Source organism: Coregonus lavaretus (assembly GCF_964263955.1).
Source record: "Coregonus lavaretus genome assembly, chromosome: 30".
Classification (NCBI taxonomy): domain Eukaryota; kingdom Metazoa; phylum Chordata; class Actinopteri; order Salmoniformes; family Salmonidae; genus Coregonus; species Coregonus lavaretus.
Window position 1 is genome coordinate 17,521,839 of NC_140017.1, and position 23,069 is coordinate 17,544,907.

Here is a 23,069-nt window from a genome sequence, read left to right on the forward strand (position 1 = left end):
GCCGGGGTTAGTAGATGGATCTTTGTGGTCGTCGCAACGGGAAGCCTGTTGAAACCACATCAGACGATTACGTCAGCAGACCAGTCGTGATGGATCGGCGGGGCTCCGTGTTGACACTAGGAGGTCCCGTCCGGTTGACAGAGAGGTAGATAGCCGGGAGATGGGCCTGGCTCGAGACTAGCTCAAGGCTAACTGGTTCGTCGGGACAGTGGTGAATAGCCAACACAGCCATTCAGTTGCAGCTAGCTAGTTGCGATGATCCGGTGTTAAGGTCCAGTGATTCAGTGATTCCGGCAGAAAATCCGATATGCTCTGGGTCGATAGCACGCTGTGCAGACTGACCGATAATTGTCCAGGCTAGAGCTGGCTGGTAGATAGCGGTCTTCACCACTGTCCGTGACCTGCACTAACGGTGGCTAATAGCAAGTAGCTAGTTAGCTGGCTAGCTGGCTAGTTTCAGCCGTAGGTTCTTGATAAAAATAAAGAAATAATATAAACCGTTCCACATTGGGTGAGGCGGGTTGCAGGAAAGTATATTTAGTTAAAGGATGGAAAGTGAGATAGAGAAATATATATACGAAAAAAAAGACAAAAAACAAAATAACTGGCTATTTACACGAGGACACAACAGAATACACAACGCACTGCTACGCCATCTTGGATATGTAATTGGTAGCATTGCCTTTAAATTGTTTAACTTGGGTCAAATGTTTTGGGTAGCCTTCCACAAGCTTCCCACAATAAGTTGGGTGAATTTTGGCCCATTCCTCCTGACAGAGCTGGTGTAACTGAGTCAGGTTTGTAGGCCTCCTTGGTCGCACATGCTTTTTCAGTTCTGCCCACAAATTTTCTATAGGATTGAGGTCAGGGCTTTGTGATGGCCTCTCCAAGACCTTGACTTTGTTGTCCTTAAGCCATTTTGCCACAAATTTGGAAGTATGCTTGGGGACATTGTCCATTTGGAAGACCCATTTGCGACCAAGCTTTAACTTCCTGACTGATGTCTTGAGATGTTGCTTCAATATATCCACATAATTTTCTTTCCTCATGATGCCATCTACAGTAGGAAAAGAAAGTATTTAGTCAGCCACCAATTGTGCAAGTTCTCCCACTTAAAAAGATGAGAGAGGCCTGTAATTTTCATCATAGGTACACGTCAACTATGACAGACAAAATGACACAAAAAAATCCAGAAAATCACATTGTAGGATTTGTTATGAATTTATTTGCAAATTATGGTGGAAAATAAGTATTTGGTCACCTACAAACAAGCAAGATTTCTGGCTCTCACAGACCTGTAACTTCTTCTTTAAGAGGCTCCTCTGTCCTCCACTCGTTACCTGTATTAATGGCACCTGTTTGAACTTGTTATCAGTATAAAAGACACCTGTCCACAACCTCAAACAGTCACACTCCAAACTCCACTATGGCCAAGACCAAAGAGCTGTCAAAGGACACCAGAAACAAAATTGTAGACCTGCACCAGGCTGGGAAGACTGAATCTGCAATAGGTAAGCAGCTTGGTTTGAAGAAATCAACTGTGGGAGCAATTATTAGGAAATGGAAGATCTGGGGCTCCACGCAAGATCTCACCCTGTGGGGTCAAAATGATCACAAGAACGGTGAGCAAAAATCCCAGAACCACACGGGCGGACCTAGTGAATGACCTGCAGAGAGCTGGGACCAAAGTAACAAAGCCTACCATCAGTAACACACTACGCCGCCAGGGACTCAAATCCTGCAGTGCCAGACGTGTCCCCCTGCTTAAGCCAGTACATGTCCAGGCCCGTCTGAAGTTTGCTAGAGTGCATTTGGATGATCTAGAAGAGGATTGGGAGAATGTCATATGGTCAGATGAAACCAAAATAGAACTTTTTGGTAAAAACTCAACTCATCGTGTTTGGAGGACAAAGAATGCTGAGTTGCATCCAAAGAACACCATACCTACTGTGAAGCATGGGGGTGGAAACATCATGCTTTGGGGCTGTTTTTCTGCAAAGGGACCAGGACGACTGATCCGTGTAAAGTTAAGAATGAATGGGGCCATGTATCGTGAGATTTTGAGTGAAAACCTCCTTCCATCAGCAAGGGCATTGAAGATGAAACGTGGCTGGGTCTTTCAGCATGACAATGATCCCAAACACACTGCCCGGGCAATGAAGGAGTGGCTTCGTAAGAAGCATTTCAAGGTCCTGGAGTGGCCTAGCCAGTCTCCAGATCTCAACCCCATAGAAAATCTTTGGAGGGAGTTGAAAGTCTGTGTTGCCCAGCGACAGTCCCAAAACATCACTGCTCTAGAGGAGATCTGCATGGAGGAATGGGCCAAAATAACAGCAACAGTGTGTGAAAACCTTGTGAAGACTTACAGAAAACGTTTGACCTGTGTCATTGCCAACAAAGGGTATATAATAACAAAGTATTGAGAAACTTTTGTTATTGACCAAATACTTATTTTCCACCATAATTTGCAAATAAATTCATAAAAAATCCTACAATGTGATTTTCTGGATTTTCTTGTGTCATTTTGTCTGTCATATAATAATATAATAATAATATGCCATTTAGCAGACGCTTTTATCCAAAGCGACTTACAGTCATGCGTGCATACATTTTTGTGTCATAGTTGACGTGTACCTATGATGAAAATTACAGGCCTCTCTCATCTTTTTAAGTGGGAGAACTTGCACAATTGGTGGATGACTAAATACTTTTTTCCCCCACTGTTTTTGTGAAGTGCACCAGTCCCTCCTGCAGTAAAGCATCCCCACAGCATGATGCTGCCACCCCCGTGCTTCACGGTTGGGATGATGTTCTTCGGCTTGTAAATTACCCCCTTTTTCCACCAAACATAACGATGGTCATTATGGCCAAACAGTTATATTTTTGTTTCATCAGACCAGAGGACATTTCTCCAAAAAGTACGATCTTTGTCCCCATGTGCAGTTGCAAACCGTAGTATGGCTTTTTTATGGCGGTTTTGGAGCAGTGGCTTCTTACTTGCTGAGCGGCCTTTCAGGTTATGTCGATATAGGACTCGTTTTACTGTGGATATACAGTGAGGGAAAAAAGTATTTGATCCCCTGCTGATTTTGTACCTTTGCCCACTGACAAAGAAATGATCAGTCTATAATTTTAATGGTAGTTTTATTTGAACAGTGAGAGACAGAATAACAGCAAAAAAATCCAGAAAAACGCATGTCAAAAATGTTATGAATTGATTTGCATTTTAATGAGGGAAATAAGTATTTGACCCCCTCTCAATCAGAAAGATTTCTGGCTCCCAGGTGTCTTTTATACAGGTAACGAGCTGAGATTAGGAGCACACTCTTAAAGGGAGTGCTCCTAATCTCAGTTTGTTACCTGTATAAAAGACACCTGTCCACAGAAGCAATCAATTAATAAAATTCCAAACTCTCCACCATGGCCAAGACCAAAGAGCTCTCCAAGGATGTCAGGGACAAGATTGTAGACCTACACAAGGCTGGAATGGGCTACAAGACCATCGCCAAGCAGCTTGGTGAGAAGGTGACAACAGTTTGTGTGATTAATCGCAAATGGAAGAAACACAAAAGAACTGTCATTCTCCCTCGGCCTGGGGCTCCATGCAAGAGCTCACCTCGTGGAGTTGCAATGATCATGAGAACGGTGAGGAATCAGCCCAGAACTACACGGGAGGATCTTGTCAATGATCTCAAGGCAGCTGGGACCATAGTCACCAAGAAAACAATTGGTAACACACTACGCCGTGAAGGACTGAAATCCTGCAGCGCCCGCAAGGTCCCCCTGCTCAAGAAAGCACATATACAGGCCCGTCTGAAGTTTGCCAATGAACATCTGAATGATTCAGAGGAGAACTGGGTGAAAGTGTTCAGATGAGACTAAAATGGAGCTCATTGGCATCAACTCAACTCGTCGTGTTTGGAGGAGGAGGAATGCTGCCTATGACCCCAAGAACACCATCCCCACCGTCAAACATGGAGGTGGAAACATTATGCTTTGGGGGTGTTTTTCTGCTAAGGGGACAGGACAACTTCACCGCATCAAAGGGACGATGGAGGGGGCCATGTACCGTCAAATCTTGGGTGAGAACCTCCTTCCCTCAGCCAGGGCATTGAAAATGGGTCGTGGATGGGTATTCCAGCATGACAATGACCCAAAACACACAGCCAAGGCAACAAAGGAGTGGCTCAAGAAGAAGCACATTAAGGACCTGGAGTGGCCTAGCCAGTCTCCAGACCTTAATCCCATAGAAAATCTGTGGAGGGAGCTGAAGGTTTGAGTTGCCAAACATCAGCCTCGAAACCTTAATGACTCGGAGAAGATCTGCAAAGAGGAGTGGGACAAAATCCCTCCTGAGATATGTGCAAACCTGGTGGCCAACTATAAGAAACGTCTGACCTCTGTGATTGCCAACAAGGGTTTTGCCACCAAGTACTAAGTCATGTTTTGCAGAGGGGTCAAATACTTATTTCCCTCATTAAAATGCTAATCAATTTATAACATTTTTGACATGTGTTTTTCTGGATTTTTTTGTTGTTATTCTGTCTCACACTGTTCAAATAAACCTACCATTAAAATTATAGACTGATCATGTTTTTGTCAGTGGGCAAACGTACAAAATCAGCAGGGGATCAAATACTTTTTTCCCTCACTGTAGATACATGTGTACCTGTTTCCTCCAGCATCTTCACAAGGTCCTTTGCTGTTGTTCTGGGATTGATTTGCACTTTTCGCACCAAAGTACATTAATCTCTAGGAGACAGAACGCGACTCCTTCCTGAGCGGTATGACGGCTGCGTGGTCCCATGGTGTTTATACTTGCGTACTATTGTTTGTACAGATGAACGTTGTACCTTCAGGCGTTTGGAAATTGCTCCCAAGGATGAACCAGACTTGTGGAGGTCTACCATTTGTTTTTCTGAGGTCTTGGCTGATTTCTTTTGATTTTCCCATGATGTCAAGCAAAGAGGCACTGAGTTTGAAGGTAGGCCTTGAAATACATCCACAGGTACACCTCCAACTGACTCAAATAATGTAAATTAGCTTCTAAAGCCATGACATCATTTTCTGGAATTTTCCAAGCCGTTTAAAAAGGCACAGTCAACTTAGTGTATGTAAACTTCTGACCCACTGGTATTGTGATACAGTGAATTATGAGTGAAATAATCTGTCTGTAAACAATTGTTGGAAAAATTACTTGTGTCATGTACAAAGTAGATGTCCTAACCGACTTGCCAAAACTATAGTTTGTTATCAATAAATGTGTGGAGTGGTTGAAAAACAAGTGTTAATGACTCCAACCTAAGTGTATGTAAACTTCCGACTTCAACTGTATTACCTCAATTACCTCGACTAACCGGTGCCCCCGCACATTGACTCGGTACCGGTACCCCCTGTATATAGCTTCACTATTGTTATTTTTACTGCTGCTCTTTAATTATTTGTTACTTTTATTTCGTATTATTTTATATTGTATTTTTTTGTGTGATTGTTTTTGGTATTCTTTCTTAAAACTGCATTGTTGGTTAAGGGCTTGTAAGTAAGCATTTCACTGCAAGGTCTACACCTGTTGTATTCGGCGCATGTGGCAAATACAATTTGATTTGATTTAAGGAAGGAGCCCGGGATCAAACCGTCTCCATCTGTTTCAAAAAGCAGCAGTGGCTTCCATATGACAAACAATATGCGACTTTATCGCAATCAGACACTGCTGGGGTTAACGGAGGCCAAATACTTCAGATACGGATAAGAGATCCTCCCTTTAGAACCATTCTATGCATGTGGTGGACTTATTAGGTATTTAAGCCTACCAGTTCAATATGATGGGTTTGACTAATGACTTAGTGCCTTCAGAAAGTATTCATACCCCTTAACTTATTCCACATTTTGTTGTGTCACAGCCTGAATTTAAAATTGATTAAATTGATGTTTTTCTTACCCATCTACAAACAATACACCATAATGACAAAGTGAAAACAATGTTTTTAGACATTGTTGCACATTTATTGAAAATTAAATACTGAAATATCTAATTTACATAAGTATTCACACCCCTGAATCACCTTTGTTAGAATAACCTTTGGCAGCTATTACAGCTGTTAGGCTTTCTGGGTAAGTCTCTAAGAGCTTTGCATACCTGGATTGCACAATATTTGCACATCATTATTTTATTTTATTCTTCAAGCTCTGTCAAGTTGGTTGTTGATCATTGCTAGACAGCCATTTAAGTCTTGCCATATATTTTTAAGAACATTTAAGTCAAACATTAACTAGGCCACTCAGGAACATTCTGTGTTATCTTGGTAAGCAACCGGGGTGTATATTTGGCCTTGTGTTTTAAGTTATTGTCCTGCTGAAAGGTGAATTTGTCTCCCAGTGTCTGTTGGAAAGCAGACTGAACCAGGTTCTCCTCTAGGGTTTTGCCTTTGCTTAGCTCTACTCCGTTTCTTTTTAGCCTAAAAAACTCCCTAGTCCTTGCCGATGACAAGCATACCCATAACATGATGCAGCCACCACCATGCTTGAAAATATGATACTCAGTGATGTGTTGCGTTGCGTTTGCCCCAAATATAACGCTTTGTTTTCAGGACATAAAGTTCATTTCTTTGCTAATTGCAGTTTTACTGTAGTGCCTTATTGCAAACAAGATGCATGTTTTGGAATATTTGTATTCTGTACAGGCTGCCTTCTTTTCACTCTGCCAATTAGGTTAGTATTTTGGAGTAACTACAATGTCGTTAATCAAACCTCAGTTTTCTCCTACCACAGCCATTAAACTCTGTAACTGTTTTAAAGTCACCATTGGTGAAATCCCTGAGCGGTTTCCTTCCTCTCCGGCAACTGAGTTAGGAAGGACGCCTGTATCTTTGTAGTGACTGGGTATATTGATACACCATCCAAAGTATAATTAATAACTTCACCATGCTCAAAGGGATATTCAATGTCTGCTTTTTTATTTCTTGTTTACCCATCTACCAATAGGTGTCCTTCATTTGCTAGGTATTGAAAAACCTCCCTGGTCTTTGTGGTTGAATCTGTGGTTGAAATTCACTGCTCGACTGAGTGACCTTACAGATAATTGTATGTGTGGGGTACAGAGATGAGGTAGTCATTAAAAAATAAATGTTAAACACTATTATTGCACTATTTAATCCATTTTCAATTCAGGTTTTAACAACAAAATGTGGAAAAAGTAAAGGGGTGTGAATACTTTCTGAAGGCACTGTATTAGAAGATAGTTAAGGCTGGACCACCCAATTTGTGTTGTTAAAATAATCAATGTGAGCATTCCTCTCCATAATAACATGAGAATTCTCAACACCGCAAGAGCAACAGAATGCCTGTCATGTATAATTCCCTTGCAGGTCAACGTCACTTACTGTGGAAGTGGTGGCGAACATGTACTTGTCCCGGAGCTGGAAGTTGTCCACTCTCTCTAGGATGACTCTGCGGTTCTGCTCACTCTGGAAGAAGTCAGTGCTGCTGAGGATGCTGGACACCCCCTGGGGCTCGTGCCTCTGGACCAGCACCGTGGTGGGGGAGTCGTACGGCTCCACACCCCTGGAAAGATGCAGAAAACGGCCGTCAGTGGGACATAGGTAGGGCCAAAAGTTTCTCTCTAACCATGTGACTCGACCAGGGAAAACTCCAGGCTCTTGACCGTGAGTTTTTATTTGTTGACCATGTGAACTGAACAGGAAGAACTTAAGGGCCAAGGGCCTTGGAGTTCTTCCCGTTCAGATAACATGGTCTGGGAAAACTCAGGGCCCAACTCAGTCATACCAAACAGAGGGAGATAAAGGTATGGTTACACACACACACACACTCACTGACAGACTCAAAAACAGATACATGTTTTACAGATTACTGACAATCCTAGTATAGTGGAACGGCCTACGTGTTCCTGTGAACACATTCCAAACTCAGAATACATTTACCACACACATTGATATATTTATAGTTTCCATACTGCACATTTCCAATAGTAGTTCTGTGCATGGCCATTTTAAGCCGTGAATTTACGGTAAACTACAGTGGAACTGAAAGAGGTTTACAGTACTTTCTGATAATCTCCCATAAGGCATTCCAGATTCACACGACGCGTTCTCACTAACAATGGAGCTAGACAGAGAGAGCCTTGTGTCTTGACTGGCCTCTAGTATGACATTTTAGAGGGGTCACGTTTTTATGGGAGCAGGCTGTCCATGTAGAGAGGATATGAAAGACCCCAGTCAGACAGACTTGGGACCTTGCCTGTCTAACGTTAGTTTGGGGGCTTTGCCTACAGCCGAGTCGGGGACCTGCCTATATTAGAGTTTTGGCCAGAGTTTCAGGCCTTGCCAAAATTAGAGTTTGTTGCATTGCTTTTGGGACTTGTCTATATCAAAGTTTGGGGCCTTGTCCATCTAGTAGAGTTTGGGACCTTGCCTATAGCAGAGTTTGGGGTCTTGTCTGTCTATCTAGCAGAGTTTGGGGCCGTGCCTATATCAAAGTTTGGGGCTTTGCCTATCTGGGCTATCCTTTCCATGTAGCACTGGCAGGGCAGTGGGTTAAACCTAGCCTATCTAATCCTCTGTAGCTCAATTGGTAGAGCATGGCGCTTGTAACGCCAGGGTAGTGGGTTCGATCCCCGGGACCACCCATACGTAAAAATGTATGCACACATGACTGTAAGTCGCTTTGGATAAAAGCGTCTGCTAAATGGCATATTATTATTATTATTATTATAATCCACAGTACATTGCGAACCAAGGGCCTCCTTATTCTTTTGATAAACACTTGGGAGGCTGTTTTTTTTTGAAGGCGGCCTCTCGATCCTCCTACCAAACAGAATAAAAGGATTAGGACGGAGGGGAACAAATACATACGATTTGCTGGTTCGAGACGTTTCGACAACTGCTGGTTAAACACGTCCAACAACAGGGTGTGAACCAGACAAAACCCCAGGGCTTACAGCCTTCTTAGCCTGATCTGCAGCGCAGGCTTCCGGCAAATGGATTAGACGTGGAAAGCCCATGATCGGCAAAGGACTGGACACACATGGTTAAGAAGGAAAACTGGCCATTGAGGCAGAGGAGGAAGAAGCACCAGACAAAGATCTGAATGCAGCTGGTGGTGTGGAAGCAGTCAGACACAGTGGAGACAGTAGCTGTGTCCAGATTTAAAAGGAAAATTACTTGTGGAAAAAATATGGTGTACACACTTCTGTAGCTGCTCTCTTCCTCAGAAGTCCACAAAGACCTTCAAGCATTGTGCGTATAGTTACTGCTTTGGGATTAAATTGTTTGTTCATGTTTGTTTTTGGGTCGTGTGGGTATTCCAAGACAAAATCCTCCCTCTGCAACCGTCCCCTGTGACTCCGAGACTCATAAGCGTGATCTAAGAGGATCTCCTACGCTCAATCATGGTGGGGGGAGGGGTGTCATCTGCAGCGGTAGTTGCGTTGTTATCTAAAGCGCTGCCTGGTATTACTGACTACATGATGCCACTTGGACGGGCAGTGTTACAGTGCTATGAAAAAGTATTTGCCCCTTTCTAATTTTCTCTACTTTTGCATATTTGTGATACTGAATGTTATCAGATCTTCAACCAAAACCTAATATTAGATAAAGGGAACATAAGTGAACAAATAACACAACAATTACATATTTATTTCATTTATTTCATAAACAAAGTTATGCAACACCCAATTCCCCTGTGTGAAAAAGTAATTACCCCTTACACTCAATAACTGGTTGTGCTACTTTTAGCTGCAATGACTCCAACCAAATGCTTCCTGTAGTTGTTGATCAGTCTCTCACGTCGCTGTGGAGGAATTTTGGCCCACTCTTCCATGCAGAACTGCTTTAACTCAGTGACGTGTGGGTTTTCAAGCATGAACTGCTCGTTTCAAGTCCTGCCACAACATTTCAATTGGGATTAGGTCTGGACTTTGACTAGGCCATTCCAAAACGTCCAATTTGTTGCTTTTTAGCAATTTTCATGTAGACTTGATTGTGTGTTTTGGATCATTGTCTTGCTGCATGACCCAGCTGCGCTTCAGCTTCAACTCACAGACGGATGGTCTGACATTCTCCTGTAGAATTCTCTGATACAGAGCAGAATTCATGGTTCCTTCTATTAAGGCAAGTCGTCCAGGTCCTGAGGCAGCAAAGCATCCCCAAACCATCACACCACCACCACCATGCTTGACCTTTGGTATGATGTTCTTACTGTGGAATGCAGTGTTTGGTTTTCGCCAGGCATAATGGGAACCATCTTGTCCAAAAAGTTGACTCAAGTTTGCCAAAAAGCACCTGAATGATCATCAAGACTCTTGGAAGAACGTTCTATGGACAGATGATTAAAAAGTATAACTCTTTGGACGACATGGTTCCAGTAATGCCTGGCAAAAACCAAACTCTGCAAAAACCAAACACGCCCACGTGTACGACCGCTGCCACCGTCTGAGCATGCCGGAGGCCGAGAAAACACTGTCTGCCGTTTATCAGTGTTTAGTTGAGGGTGGGTTCACTGGGGAAGGGAGCAGAGCTCTGTGTCTCTGACACCAGAAGATGTGTGCAAAAATAGCCAACTGTCTGGGGAGAATTAAGTAAGTGAAAAATGTTCAGAGCATTACAGATAGAAATACACTGAAAAGAACGGACATGATTCCTAATTCTACTTGACAGACAAGCGTATATGTTCTACACAATACATTTCAATCTGAACGTTCTGAAATGTTGCACCCTCCTGAATAGACTCCTGCTGTAGCTGACAAGCAGCATTACATATCTGCAGTGGAGAATGAGAGAGCCTCTTGTTGTCATCTACTAAAGGCAGAGGTTCTGCGAGGCAATGAAAGTGATGTCTAACCCTAGCTAACCCTCCACATTCACACCTTTAAATCATTAACAGATCGGTAAAATCCTTCCAAAGCAGGGCTTTATATTTTATGGATGGGGTTTGAAAGTGACATATATTTTTTTATGTTTGAGTTTGCCACTCTCCTGCCTAGGCCTACTTTATGTGGTGAGAGACACATAGCTGATCTCTTTCACAAGGCACTGAACGTGTCGCAATCATCATCGTTATCAGATTGTTTTTGGCAAGTTTGTTATTTCTGATGTGCTTGATGGACCTTTTCTGTGCAAACTCTGCCCATCTGGCACTCTAGGCAGGCTCAAGCAAACGTTAAAAGTATTTGAAAGATTTCAAATACTATTTGAACGCAGATCTGGTTGTTAGCAGGGTTCAAAATCCTTTAGGTGGTAGAGTCATCAAGCCATTCACACATAGTAATCAGTGTCTCTCTCCCTCAGGGACCGTAGTGATCCAGGCTCTGTCGTAGCCGGCCGTGACCGGGAGACCCATGGGGCGGCGCACAATTGGCCCAGCGTCGTTCAGGGTAGGGGAGGGAATGGCCGGCAGGGATGTAGCTCAGCTGGTAGAGCATGGCGTTTGCAACGCCAGGGTTGTGGGTTCGATTCCCACGGGGGGCCAGTATGAAAAAATAAATAATGTATGCACTCACTAACTGTAAGTCGCTCTGGATAAGAGCGTCTGCTAAATGACTAAAAATGTAAATGTAAATGTAGTGACATTTTCTTTGCATTGTCATTCAATTACAAGGGCCAATCTAATCTATGTATTTCACTTGGAGAGGCTAGGAGTTAGCTCGCGAGCTGCGTGCTTGGTAAGCAGACAGCAATCGGAAGACATTAATGAGATCTCTCCACCGTCTGAGGTCTAGTAAGGGCCAGATGATGGAGGAGGCAGGCAGTCACAGAACACAGAAAAACAGGAAGTAAACAGGAAACAAAGACACATACAAACACATCCCATCCATCCCTCTCACAGACCGATGCTTTCATGTTTTGTAGACAGTTTGGCACTCAACAGCAACTATTTGTTATATTGATGACTGTACGTTCTGCCTCTCATCACACCATCATCACCTTTGTATACAGAGGCATTGATCTTACCAGAAATAGGCCTTCACGTGCTCTTGGATCAACACCCATGTCTCTCCAAAATCGTCAGATTTCCATAGCTGCAAAAATAACAGAGGCGGGGGATGGGGAGTAAATGTAGGTCAGGGGCTCATTTGCACATGTTGACTCCTGGCTGCATATAACTGGCAGAATGTTTGAGAGTTTTTTGTTGAGCTGAAACGTGAATGAGTAGTTAGGGAAAAATTCCACAAAATGTCCAGTTTAGTATATGCAGCTGTGACATTTAACCAGTATTTGCATATGCACCGTTCTATTTGCAATTATGCAACTGTCCTACATTCAGAAATATTGTTTTTTTTCTCTAGAACAGTCACACTGTATTATAAACCAAATGCTGTGGGGCTATGGTATGGTAATCCAGCATATCGAGTAGAGCCATTTGTCCACATAGGCATCTAACCTCGAACCAAATGGTGGCCACAGAGCTAAAGGCAAAGGAGGAGCCTGTGGATCTCTTACAGTACTATAGCGCTGATCATTATAATAGACACTTCCTGCACAAAGATCTCCATCATAAAAATATTGTTGATCTCAAGGGACTTCCTGGTTAAATTGATTTTTTTTTAAACATGCTTACCTCTGCATGTTGTTAATCGTCTACGTTTCTGTCCGAGACCTTTTTCAAGACAGTGAAGCAGCATTTCTATAGCAGTCAGTTGAGTACCTGTTTGTTGGGGTGGGAGCTGTCATAGCCCAGGACCAGGTTGGCTCTCTTGCTGTGTAGCAGCAGATCTGTGGGCTTGAAGGGGATGGAGAACCCCTGGATGGTCTTGCAGAAGTCAAAGGAGTTCCAGAGGTAGCTGTTGGTGCTGTCTGCAAAGAGGTACTGGAAAGAGAGAAAGACAAGACGGGCCAAGGTTAGTCTAAATACCCACTGGGGTCTGTTCATGAGTGTTACGGAATGTTAAGATATAGGACATTCTGTCCTTTAAAACAGGGAATCATTCTTGCTCTATACATAACATTTCTATTTGTACCTGCATCTTTCGGAACTGAATAAACCTCTGACGTGGTAAAACTTCAAGCCTGACTGATTTCAACAAACTAGAATAGTAAGAACTGGCCTAATATCTCAACTCCAGATATCTCTAGTCTAGCTACTTCAAAAGACCGTTTGCAAACATCCCTCGCAAAAAAAACATTCACAGAAATATTCAGAGATATTTAATTTGAAATGCCTAATTACAAATTCAGATTACGCAATTATACAGAGCTATAATCCCATTTTGCCGCTCCTTCCTTTGATCTATTTTTAAACTGCCTTCCCAATAACTCCTCTATTCTCAACGGCCTCCATTTGGAAACGGGACAGATACCCTGTGAGAACAAAAGCTCTGTAGCGCAAGGCAGCGAGCGGGAGGTAGTGAAATAGATAGATGCTATGAGATGATGATCCAAAGCTGAAATGGTATCTCATACTGTAGATGTGTCACGACTAGGACATAGTAGGTCCCACATGTACAGCACATTACAGTGAGAAACTTCAGGGACTTAATCCACTGTTATATCACCATATACAGTGCCTTCAGAAAGTATTCACACTCCTTGACTTTTTCCACATTTTGTTGTGTTACAGCGTGAATTTCAAATTCATTAAATTGAGATTTTCTGTCACTGGCCTACACACAATACTGCATAATGTCAAATTCTTTGGCAAATTACAAAGAAATACATTTCAAACAAGTATTCAACCACTTTGTTATGGCAAGCCTAAATAAGTTCAGGAGTAAAAATGTGCTTAACAAGTCACATAATAAGTTGCATGGACTCTGTGCAACAATAGTGTTTAACATGATTTTTGAATGACTACCTCATCCCTGTATCCGACACATACAGATAATTGTAAGGTCCCTCAGTCGAGCAGTGAATTTCAAACACAGATTCAAACAAAAAGACCAAAGAGGTTTTCCAATGCCTCGCAAAGAAGGGCACCTATTAGTAGATGGGTAAACATTTTAAAAAGCAGACACTGAATATCCCTTTGAGCATGGTGAAGTTATTAATTATACTTTGGATGGTGTATCAATACACCCAGTCACTACAAAGATACAGGCATCATTCCTAACTCAGTTGCCGGAGAGGAAGGAAACCGCACAGGGATTCCACCATGAGGCCAATGGTGACTTTAATGGCTGTGATAGGAGAAAACTGAGGGTGGAACAACAACATTGTAGTTACTCCACAATACTAACCTAAATGACAAAGAAGGAAGCCTGTACAGAACATATTTTCCAAAAGATTGCATCCTGTTTGCAATAAGGCACTAAAGTAAAACTGCAAAACATGTGGCAAAGAAATTAACTTTATGTACTGAATACAAAGCGTTATGTTTGGGGCAAATCAACACAACACATCACTGAGTACCACTCTTCATATTTTCAAGTACCACTCTTCATATTTTCAAGAATGGTGGTGGCTGCATAATGTTATGGGTATGCTTGTCATCAGCAAGGACTGGGGATTTTTTTTTAGGAGAAAAATAAACTGAATAGAGCTAAGCACAGGCACAATTCTAGAGGAAAACCTGGTTCAGTCTGCTTTCCAACAGACACTGGGAGACAAATTCACCATTCAGCAGGACAATAACCTAAAACACAAGGCCAAATATACACTTGAGTTGCTTACCAAGACAACAATGAAATGTTCCTGAGTTACAGTTTTGACTTAAAATCTGCTTGAAAATATATGGCAAGACTTGAAAATGGCTGTCTAGCAATGATCAACAACCAATTTGACAGAGCTTGAAGAATTTTAAAAAGAATAATGTGCAAATATTGAACAATCCAGGTGTGCAAAGCTCTTAGAGACTTACCCATAAAGACTGAAAGCTGTATTGACTCGGTGGGTGTGAATACTTCTACACATGAAATGACCCCGGGAATAGATAGAACATTGCGCAGAGATGCAAAAAAAATATATAACATTCAAAATGGGTAAATCTTTCTTATAAATAGGCAGATCCATAACCAGTCAGACCCAAGTACAAAGGACTTGGAGTATAAGCATAGCCCTAAATGTAAGGTTAGTCAGTGGGTTATGCTATAGGCTAACCATTCATTATCTCTGATCCCCCTTAATTCATAAATCATTACCTAAAGTGATCAGTGCAATTTATCTCTCAGACACCTCATCATCTGCTTCAAATGCTTCTACAAGGAGAGGCTAGACCTGCTGCTCTGGGCCCATATTTATCAAGCGTCTTGAGAAGGAGATTTTGGATTAGTTTTGCCTTTTAGATCATAATGAATCCGATTATTATAGACAGAGAGGAACTGATCCTAGATCTGTACTCCTACTCTGAGAAGCTTGCTAAATACGGGCCCTGAATTCAAATGGGAAAGCTCACAGCTCAGTGTGCAGATGAGAAGAAACCACTCATTTCCCATCATAATAATCTCCATGATGTTGGGAGTATGTTGCAGACTAAGAGGGCGAAATCCTCCGGCTGTTATCTGCTCTTATACCAGGCAGCCCTGCCTCTCTCTCTAGAGCCCAGACGGATGGCCCAAGCCTGCAGGGCTCACAAGTCAGGCCACACACACACGAGTGCCTACCTGCCTGCTAATGGAACAAACTGCGTTTCCCATGCACCCTTACACCTGTCAATAATCTCCACTGGGCTGAGTGCCAGGGGGAACGGCTGGGGGCGGGGCCAGGGCTATGACTCACCGGCACACAGTGAGACATAATCGAACACGGCAACGCACCAAACCTCAGGGCACTGCATCGAACAATCTCAAACTCATGACTGATAACTACGCATGTACACAAGCACACACACCCCCACAGACACTATACACCTAAATCAACCCTAATAAACCACAAGCTCAATGACGTTATGTGCCTTCCCCTGGTCGTGTGGAGATGGGAGAACATACAGAAAAGAGCTATACACTCAAACTTTGAAAACATAATAAAACCCCTCTGTATCAGGGCAGTCTTCAATATAGAGATAGGTCTAAAAACAGTATGTATTATTATCATCATACTGTACACTGAGTTAACAAAACATTAGGAACACCTGCTATTTCCATGACATAGACTGACCAGGTGAATCCAGGTGAAAGCTATGATTCGTTATTGATGTCACCTGTTAAATCCACTTCAATCAGTGTAGATGAAGGGGATAAGACAGGTTAAAGAAGGATTTTTAAGCCTTGAGACAATTGAGACATGGACTGTGTATGTGTGCCATTCAGAGGGTGAATGGACAAGACTAAATATTTAAGGGCCTTTAAACGGGGTATGGTAGTAGGTGCCAGGCGCACCGGTTTGAGTGTGTCAAGAACTGCAACGCTGCTAGGTTTTTCACACTTAACAGTTTCCCGTGTGTATCAAGAATGGTCCACCACCCAAAGGACATCCAGCCAACTTGACATAATTGTGGGAAGCATTGGAGACAAGATGGGCCAGCATCCCTGTGGAACGCTTTCGACACCTTGTAGAGTCCATGCCCCGATGAATTGAGGCTGTTCTGAGGGCAAAAGAGGATGCAACTCAATATTAGGAAGGTGTTCCTAATGCTTTGTACACTCAGTGTACGTACCTCTATGGTCTTCAGCCACTTACCCTCTTATTGTCAGCGGGACTATGGTAGAACTGGGAGATGACCTGCTTGCTCCCCTCTTTCTCCTTCTCCCCACTCAGCTGAAACCTCTCTGAGATGGGGGAGAAGCTGGTTCCATAGTCGTAAGACACGTACACCTACCATGTGACAGAGGAGAGAGGAAAGAGGTGAGAACATGGAAGTGATGGTACATGGTAAACAAATGAAATCCACTATCACAGTACTTTTTGTTGTGTTGCTTTTTGGACAGGAAAAATTAAATGCTTTTTGATGAAGGACTAATTTCTAGCAGAGGACAAAATCATTTTAGAATTGGTTATTGGGAGAGAGGCCATTAACTGACTCAGTAAAATGAATTAAAGCATTTAGGCAGTAGCAAGACTTTCCATCTACAGACTTTCCATTTACGGAGAGAAACACAATACTTGGGAAAAAGCTTTGTCCATGTTAAGTGACTAGTGAGTGGAACTGTAGTTCCTTTAAGAGAGAACTCCAATCCAGAATGTTAAGAGGTGTTTAGTGTTCAATGCTGTTCTGTTCTGTTCCCTCCTGTCCTGCAGATTCTATCAGAGACAATACACGAGTGAGGTCAGAGCTCTCAGATTCCCGTCAGAGTGCCAGACACCAAGGAGCTCAGACCACAGAGAACAGCACACAAAGCCCACTGAATCCACAACGCTGGCTGGAAGTTATGTCGAGGAGCGTACTGAACTGGGAGTGGAGAGAGACACAAAACTAACAATTATTGTACAAACAAACTGTCCTTCACCAGTGGTATCTCTGCGGTTTAGTATAAACCACTTGTTTTTCAAATGGCATTACATCTTAAGTTAACCCCTTGAGGAGCGCGAGAGGTCATTCTTACAGTGTGAACAAAAGCAGTGGGAGGTAATTGGGTTACTGTAAGCTGAGCGTGAGTATCAGGCAGGATAGGGAGCTGATATAATCAAAAGCAGAGAGAGTAGAAAGATAAGTATTTTGGTGGTGTAACAGATGGAGGGATTAATCCGTGGCTCAGTGAATCTGATCTGTGAGAGGAGAGGAGTAGAGAGGAAGCACACGGCTGGCCGGCCGGCCATGGCGCCATCTCCTTAGCACAGTGGAACAGGTCTGGGCCCCGCAGCACTGACAACATGTGGCCTGTCACTGTCACTGACCAGATGCACACACACACAAACGCACATGCACACAAACACACATGGATACACAAAGACAACATTACACAGTCAAACTGTGGTTAACACAGTATTATCATTTCTGCCATGGTACCTCGAACAAAGGAGTCTACATTTGAATGGGAAAAAGACAACCGAAATGTACAGTCAGGAGGGCAGAATCCTATGGGTGTTATCTGAAAAGAGGGCAACATGAATTGAGAGGGAAGGAGAAAATTCAAAAGTGGCTAAAAACAACATGTAGGTATTAGGCTATGTAGTGCTGGATAGGTTCATGGATATGTTCTTTTTGCGTGATTGTGGATAAACATCCCACACAGAAGGTATGTTACGGTACTTACAGGAAATGTAAGCTACTACATTAGTGTACTCACGGGAAGTGTACTACTGTACTCGCAGGAAGTGTACTACTGTAGTCACAGGAAGTGTATTCCGGTACACAGAAGAAGTGTACTACTGTACTTACGTACTTACAGGAAGTGTACTACTGTACTCGCAGGAAGTGTACTCCGGTACTCACAGGAAGTGTACTACTGTACTTACGTACTTACAGGAAGTGTACTACTGTGTACTCACCGAGCTAGCCTTGGGACCTGTGGCTCCAACACTGTCTCTGGCCAACGCCACAATGACATTGCTCTTCTCCCCGGCCCAGTGCACCACCATCTGGTTATGGGAATCGTTGAGGTTGGCCTGCAAAGAAAAGAACAGTCTCTCAATTGACCTGTTGTATTTTTGTTCTGTTTGATCAACTCAGAGTCCAATGAATTAAGCAACTATCTGATCAATTACAGTGGCTTTTTATCTCTGATAAAACATCCTTGGACCATATCAAATTTGTTATGAAATGCTATTATTATCAATGATTTTGCTGGGTTCGCAGCACCTGCTTAGCTGGTAGAAATCCCGCTGTGAAAGTTTGCTGTATCTTGCCTGGCTGTGTCTGGTGTATTGAACAGAGCTGTCATGCTTTTCTTTAGTCATCCTTTTATCCAGTTAAGCTCACTGATGCACGTTACTACGGCGACGGACTTTGTGGTCTTATTGTTATGACCTTGCGAGGAGCAACTCGCTAAAGGCTCCTCTCTCTGTCTGTGTGTGTGTGTGTGTGTGTGTGTGTGTGTGTGTGTGTGTGTGTGTGTGTCAGTGAGCGAGAGAACAAGCAGTGACCAGCTTTAGCTCACATTGCCCACTTTCAGAGGCCTTCACTGTGTCCATTGAAACAACACAATGCTGCTACTAAGTGCTTGTGGTAGATGTAGTAGAGTAACAGTAAAGGCACAGCTCAAACAAACGCTAAAGCTCCATTGGTGCAGCTCTGACAATAAGATCTGTAAAGTGTGAGTCCACAAAAAGTATGTCATTTTAATTCCCATTGCCTTTGCCTCTCACCCGAGCGCTCCTCTCTCTCATTCTTCATGTATCATTCTGCAGGGAGCTGTGAGTCTTTAAAAAGCTCTGTTTTCTCCCTTTACTACAGTATTTTTACAGACTTGGACAGTTGACAACACAAAGACTGTAATTTCTGTATAAATGATAAAACAGACATTCCTCTTCTTTCAGTGGTAACTTTACACCAACTATTGGTACTAGGGCTTGTAGACTTAGTAATGGAATGTGATTTCTGCTGCAGATTGCTACAAAATAGCCTACAAGAGTTTGTTGTGTGTGTATAAGCATGATTTCAGGATGAACATTGTAATAAGGTAACTCATTCCATGTAATAACATTATCATTCCCTGAGAAACAGAGTTCCAAAATAGTAGAACACTTCTACTAACTGGACTTGTCTAATAAGAAACGCTCATTCAGAACGTTTTAAAACATTTCGCTATGGTGGGCCCTACTGAACACGTCCCAGGAGGTCAGCTGAGTCAAAGGCAAGGCCATCTTCAAGGGTGAGATGACTCTGCAGTAAATCTCAGTGCCTTTTAAGCCTCATTGCCCACAGAGCATGTAAAAGGGGTGCCGGTGTGGTCCTCCTGACACTGCTGAATCAGGAGAGTGATGGCACTGGTAAATTGCTGCAAATGGCATCATGAGACACAATCTATTCCTCTCGCCCAGCTCGATAACAAATCGGCCATTAACAGGTAATGACGTGAGCATCACTCAAACCATCTCCAGTTACGTGAGGGTTAAGGCCTCATAAGCTCACTGTTGTCTGTTGGGTCCCAAAAGTTCTGCCTATATCTCATAATACAGCTTTTAGGGTAGATTGGACTGACTGTAACTGCTTTCTATTTAGATTTGTGATAAAATGAATAATAGGTCTAATCATTGTGTTTTTAAATGTGTGTTTGGGCTACCTTGAGCACAATGACATCTTCTATTGCTTGTGGTCTTGCAAGTGATTGACGTTATTACCAAAGACAGTACAGCATCAAGATAGGCTAAAACTGCTTCTCCAAAAGAAATCCCTGATCACACTTGTAGGCGATGTCATGGCGACGTTGGCTAGCAAAGCTCATGCGTAGAAACACGTCATCGGGTCTAATGGTCGTCTCGCGCTGAACTGCGCAAGTGCAGGCTGTCAAATCAAAGGCACTATAAAGTTGTTTTTGACGAAAATGAAAACGTGTCAGTTTGTCACTTTCACAAGGTTGGAGTAATAACATGTTCAACTACCTAAGACATTGGCTCGAATCTAGGTTGTGCCATTAGATTTCGAGAAAACTAACAACTAAGAAATAATTGTTCACTTCTCAAACCCCAAATCCCGGCCTGGTCTGTTTGGTCTGTTTCGCAACCGTTCCCGGAATTCTCGCGATGTTGCGCCTCTAAGTTTAGAAACTCTGTGATAGTACTGCTTTCACTGAGGCCTTGAAGTAAATGTTGGGCCCGAAAATGTGCCTAACTTTGATAATACCGTCCTGTTTAGCACTGCCAAATGGTTTTTAGCATAGATAGTCATGATTCCAGATCTTGAGTTTGCTAGTATGATAGTTAGAGGATAGAAAGTATCAAAGAAAGAAGTGACCCAATACATCTGTCTCGTAGGAAGCATGTTGGTCACTGGGGCATTAGGACGGGTGGTCATACAAAGGCAACCAGCAGTCTTCACCAAGCAAGTGCCAGGGATTCTAACACTACAAATTCCTTTGCACTAGTCCATTGACGTATATGCTCTGGTAGCATCTGACAAGCCCCACATTTTTCAACACCAAGTCAGGAAGAACGCAGGCCTATTTCTCATGTATTTATTTACCCGGCCAAACCTTGAAGGAAACCTTGAAGGAACAGTAAATTAATCTGTCCATAGCTCACGGCTCATGCTCCTTTTGCACTATCCGGACGAAGCTAGATTAATATCAGTTGCAAAACATCATCGGAATGGAAAAGGAAGATTGCAAACCATGCCTTACAAAAGCCAAGGCCGAGTGTCTGAGCCATGAGTCCAAACTTAAACGCACAATATTGACTAGGCCTATATCAGTCACATCAATCTGGACTCTCCTCAAAATTGTTTTCATTGGCAAACATGTAATTCAGAAGACGCTTTCGTGGTGCCAAAAAAACATTATCTTTCCTCCTCTCATGTACACTACCCTCCCTTCTTTGAGAAGCATGGTTGTGTTCAGTCGAGAGAAATTGTTTTGAAACGAGAGAAACAGGGAGGTAGGCTTATACCTGAACTTGTCCAAGAAATGCTTATTTTCGTTTACCGTGGCAAAACGGTTTTGTGCCCTACTAAACACGACCCTGGTGCTACGACGTCAATCTGTTTCCTCAACAACAACAAGCAAAGAAAACCCCCAGTGAAATAGGGTGAGTTTTTACATCTCCCCCATCATGTTCTCCTTCATTATTCAAGAGCAGAATGAACCACTGTTGAAAGAGTGTCACCGTTGGAGCGGCGCGGAACCGACGATGACATCATCCGCCTGCTGCAGAACTGGCGTTCAGTGCGAACGTTCAATTTGCATTTGCAATCTACCAGTGTGTATTTTTGGCTGGATGCAGCACAATTGCGCCACTGTCCTCTGTGACAGTCATGCCGCACATTTATTTTTATTTTTATATACACACACTGATTGATGGCCAACTAGCTGCGACAGGCCCTGATATCAATGTGTTATAGGCTAGTTGTTTATCTCCCCATAGTGTAGTCTGGGCTCGGCTATGTTATATAAAGGGCTGCTCTGCTCTGTGGAATCTCTGAAGTGGCCTCTTTGACAGAGACTAGAGAGTTGTTCTTCACAAGGCTGACTGATAAGTGGGTTAACATGGCAGATCACGCTGAATGTCTCAATGCTGTTGGCAGCGAAGAGTAGCCAGCCAGCAAAACATTAGTGAGTGCCTGGCACATTCTTTTGGGGAATAAATGTGAGAAACAAGCTTGAAGTGAGACTTGAGGTGAGCTTGGGGTGTGTGTGTATGTGCGTGTGTGTGTGTGTGTGTTCATTCAGCTCCAGGTGATTTATCTGACCTTGAGAGACTAGTCAGCTGAAATGCAGCTCACAAACACACACACACACACACACACACACACACACCAGAGCAGTGAAAATGCCCTTTTTGACATACCTTTTCCACATCTGTATGGTTCACATTTTCTACTGCAACTTGCAGTGAATTCACACCAATTCCTAACAGTAAGTGAGTGTTTTAAGGGTCAAAAACGAGTCTGTGGTTGTAGTCCTGAAAGGATCTGTCATAGACTGTGACAGACTGTAGTAAATTATATGCAAACACAAAATGAAACCAACTGGTTGAAGGGGACCAAGCTGGTATAGCTTGCCAATGCTTGTTCTCTCGCTCGCTGTCTCACACACAGACACACCGATAGGCCAAAATAAGGAATAAGAGAGCAACAAGGTATCCAATACAACTGCAGATATTCAACCCTAATTTCTTCATGACGATCAAAGATGATCAGGATTCTGATTGTTTACCATAGCACCTATTTTTCCCCGGCACTCGCTTCGCTGCTGTTAGCAAACAGTATCAGTTGTCCTACTACATTAGGCTTAATCGCTTGAAACTCAACACATAACTGCAAACATATGTATCCTCCTTGCTCACACAGGCTCATATAATTAGGCTAGACGACAAGCATCAGAATAAGTCCAGGCACCAGACAAGTGTAGTGAAATGTATTGATCAAGGCTCCTTACGTGTGACATGATGACCACTATCTAATGAGGAAAATGAGTACAGCCAAGCATTCCCCAAGCCAGACCAAACATCACCATGGCACTTTTATTGTGGTCTTATGCACAAACCCTGTTTGATCTGTTTACTATGTGTCATGTGGCAGGGAACCAGATCCTGCTTGCAGCACACCTTTAGAGTGTGTCATGTTATTTCTCTGGAGATGTTTGTGAACTGTGA

General features: G+C 42.9%; 1 protein-coding gene across 1 annotated transcript in view; it reads right to left on the reverse strand.

Annotated features, from left to right (window-relative positions):
- Positions 1–23,069, reverse strand: part of sorl1 (sortilin-related receptor, L(DLR class) A repeats containing) — an 86,079-nt gene that overhangs the window by 58,411 nt on the left and 4,599 nt on the right. Inside the window, exons 2-6 of the mRNA XM_084148002.1 lie at positions 18,312–18,428; positions 16,563–16,697; positions 12,658–12,819; positions 11,964–12,031; positions 7,380–7,560 (exon numbers count right to left, since the gene is read on the reverse strand). Coding sequence (XP_084004128.1) covers positions 7,380–7,560; positions 11,964–12,031; positions 12,658–12,819; positions 16,563–16,697; positions 18,312–18,428 — 663 coding nt within the window. The remainder of the gene's footprint in view (positions 1–7,379; positions 7,561–11,963; positions 12,032–12,657; positions 12,820–16,562; positions 16,698–18,311; positions 18,429–23,069) is intronic.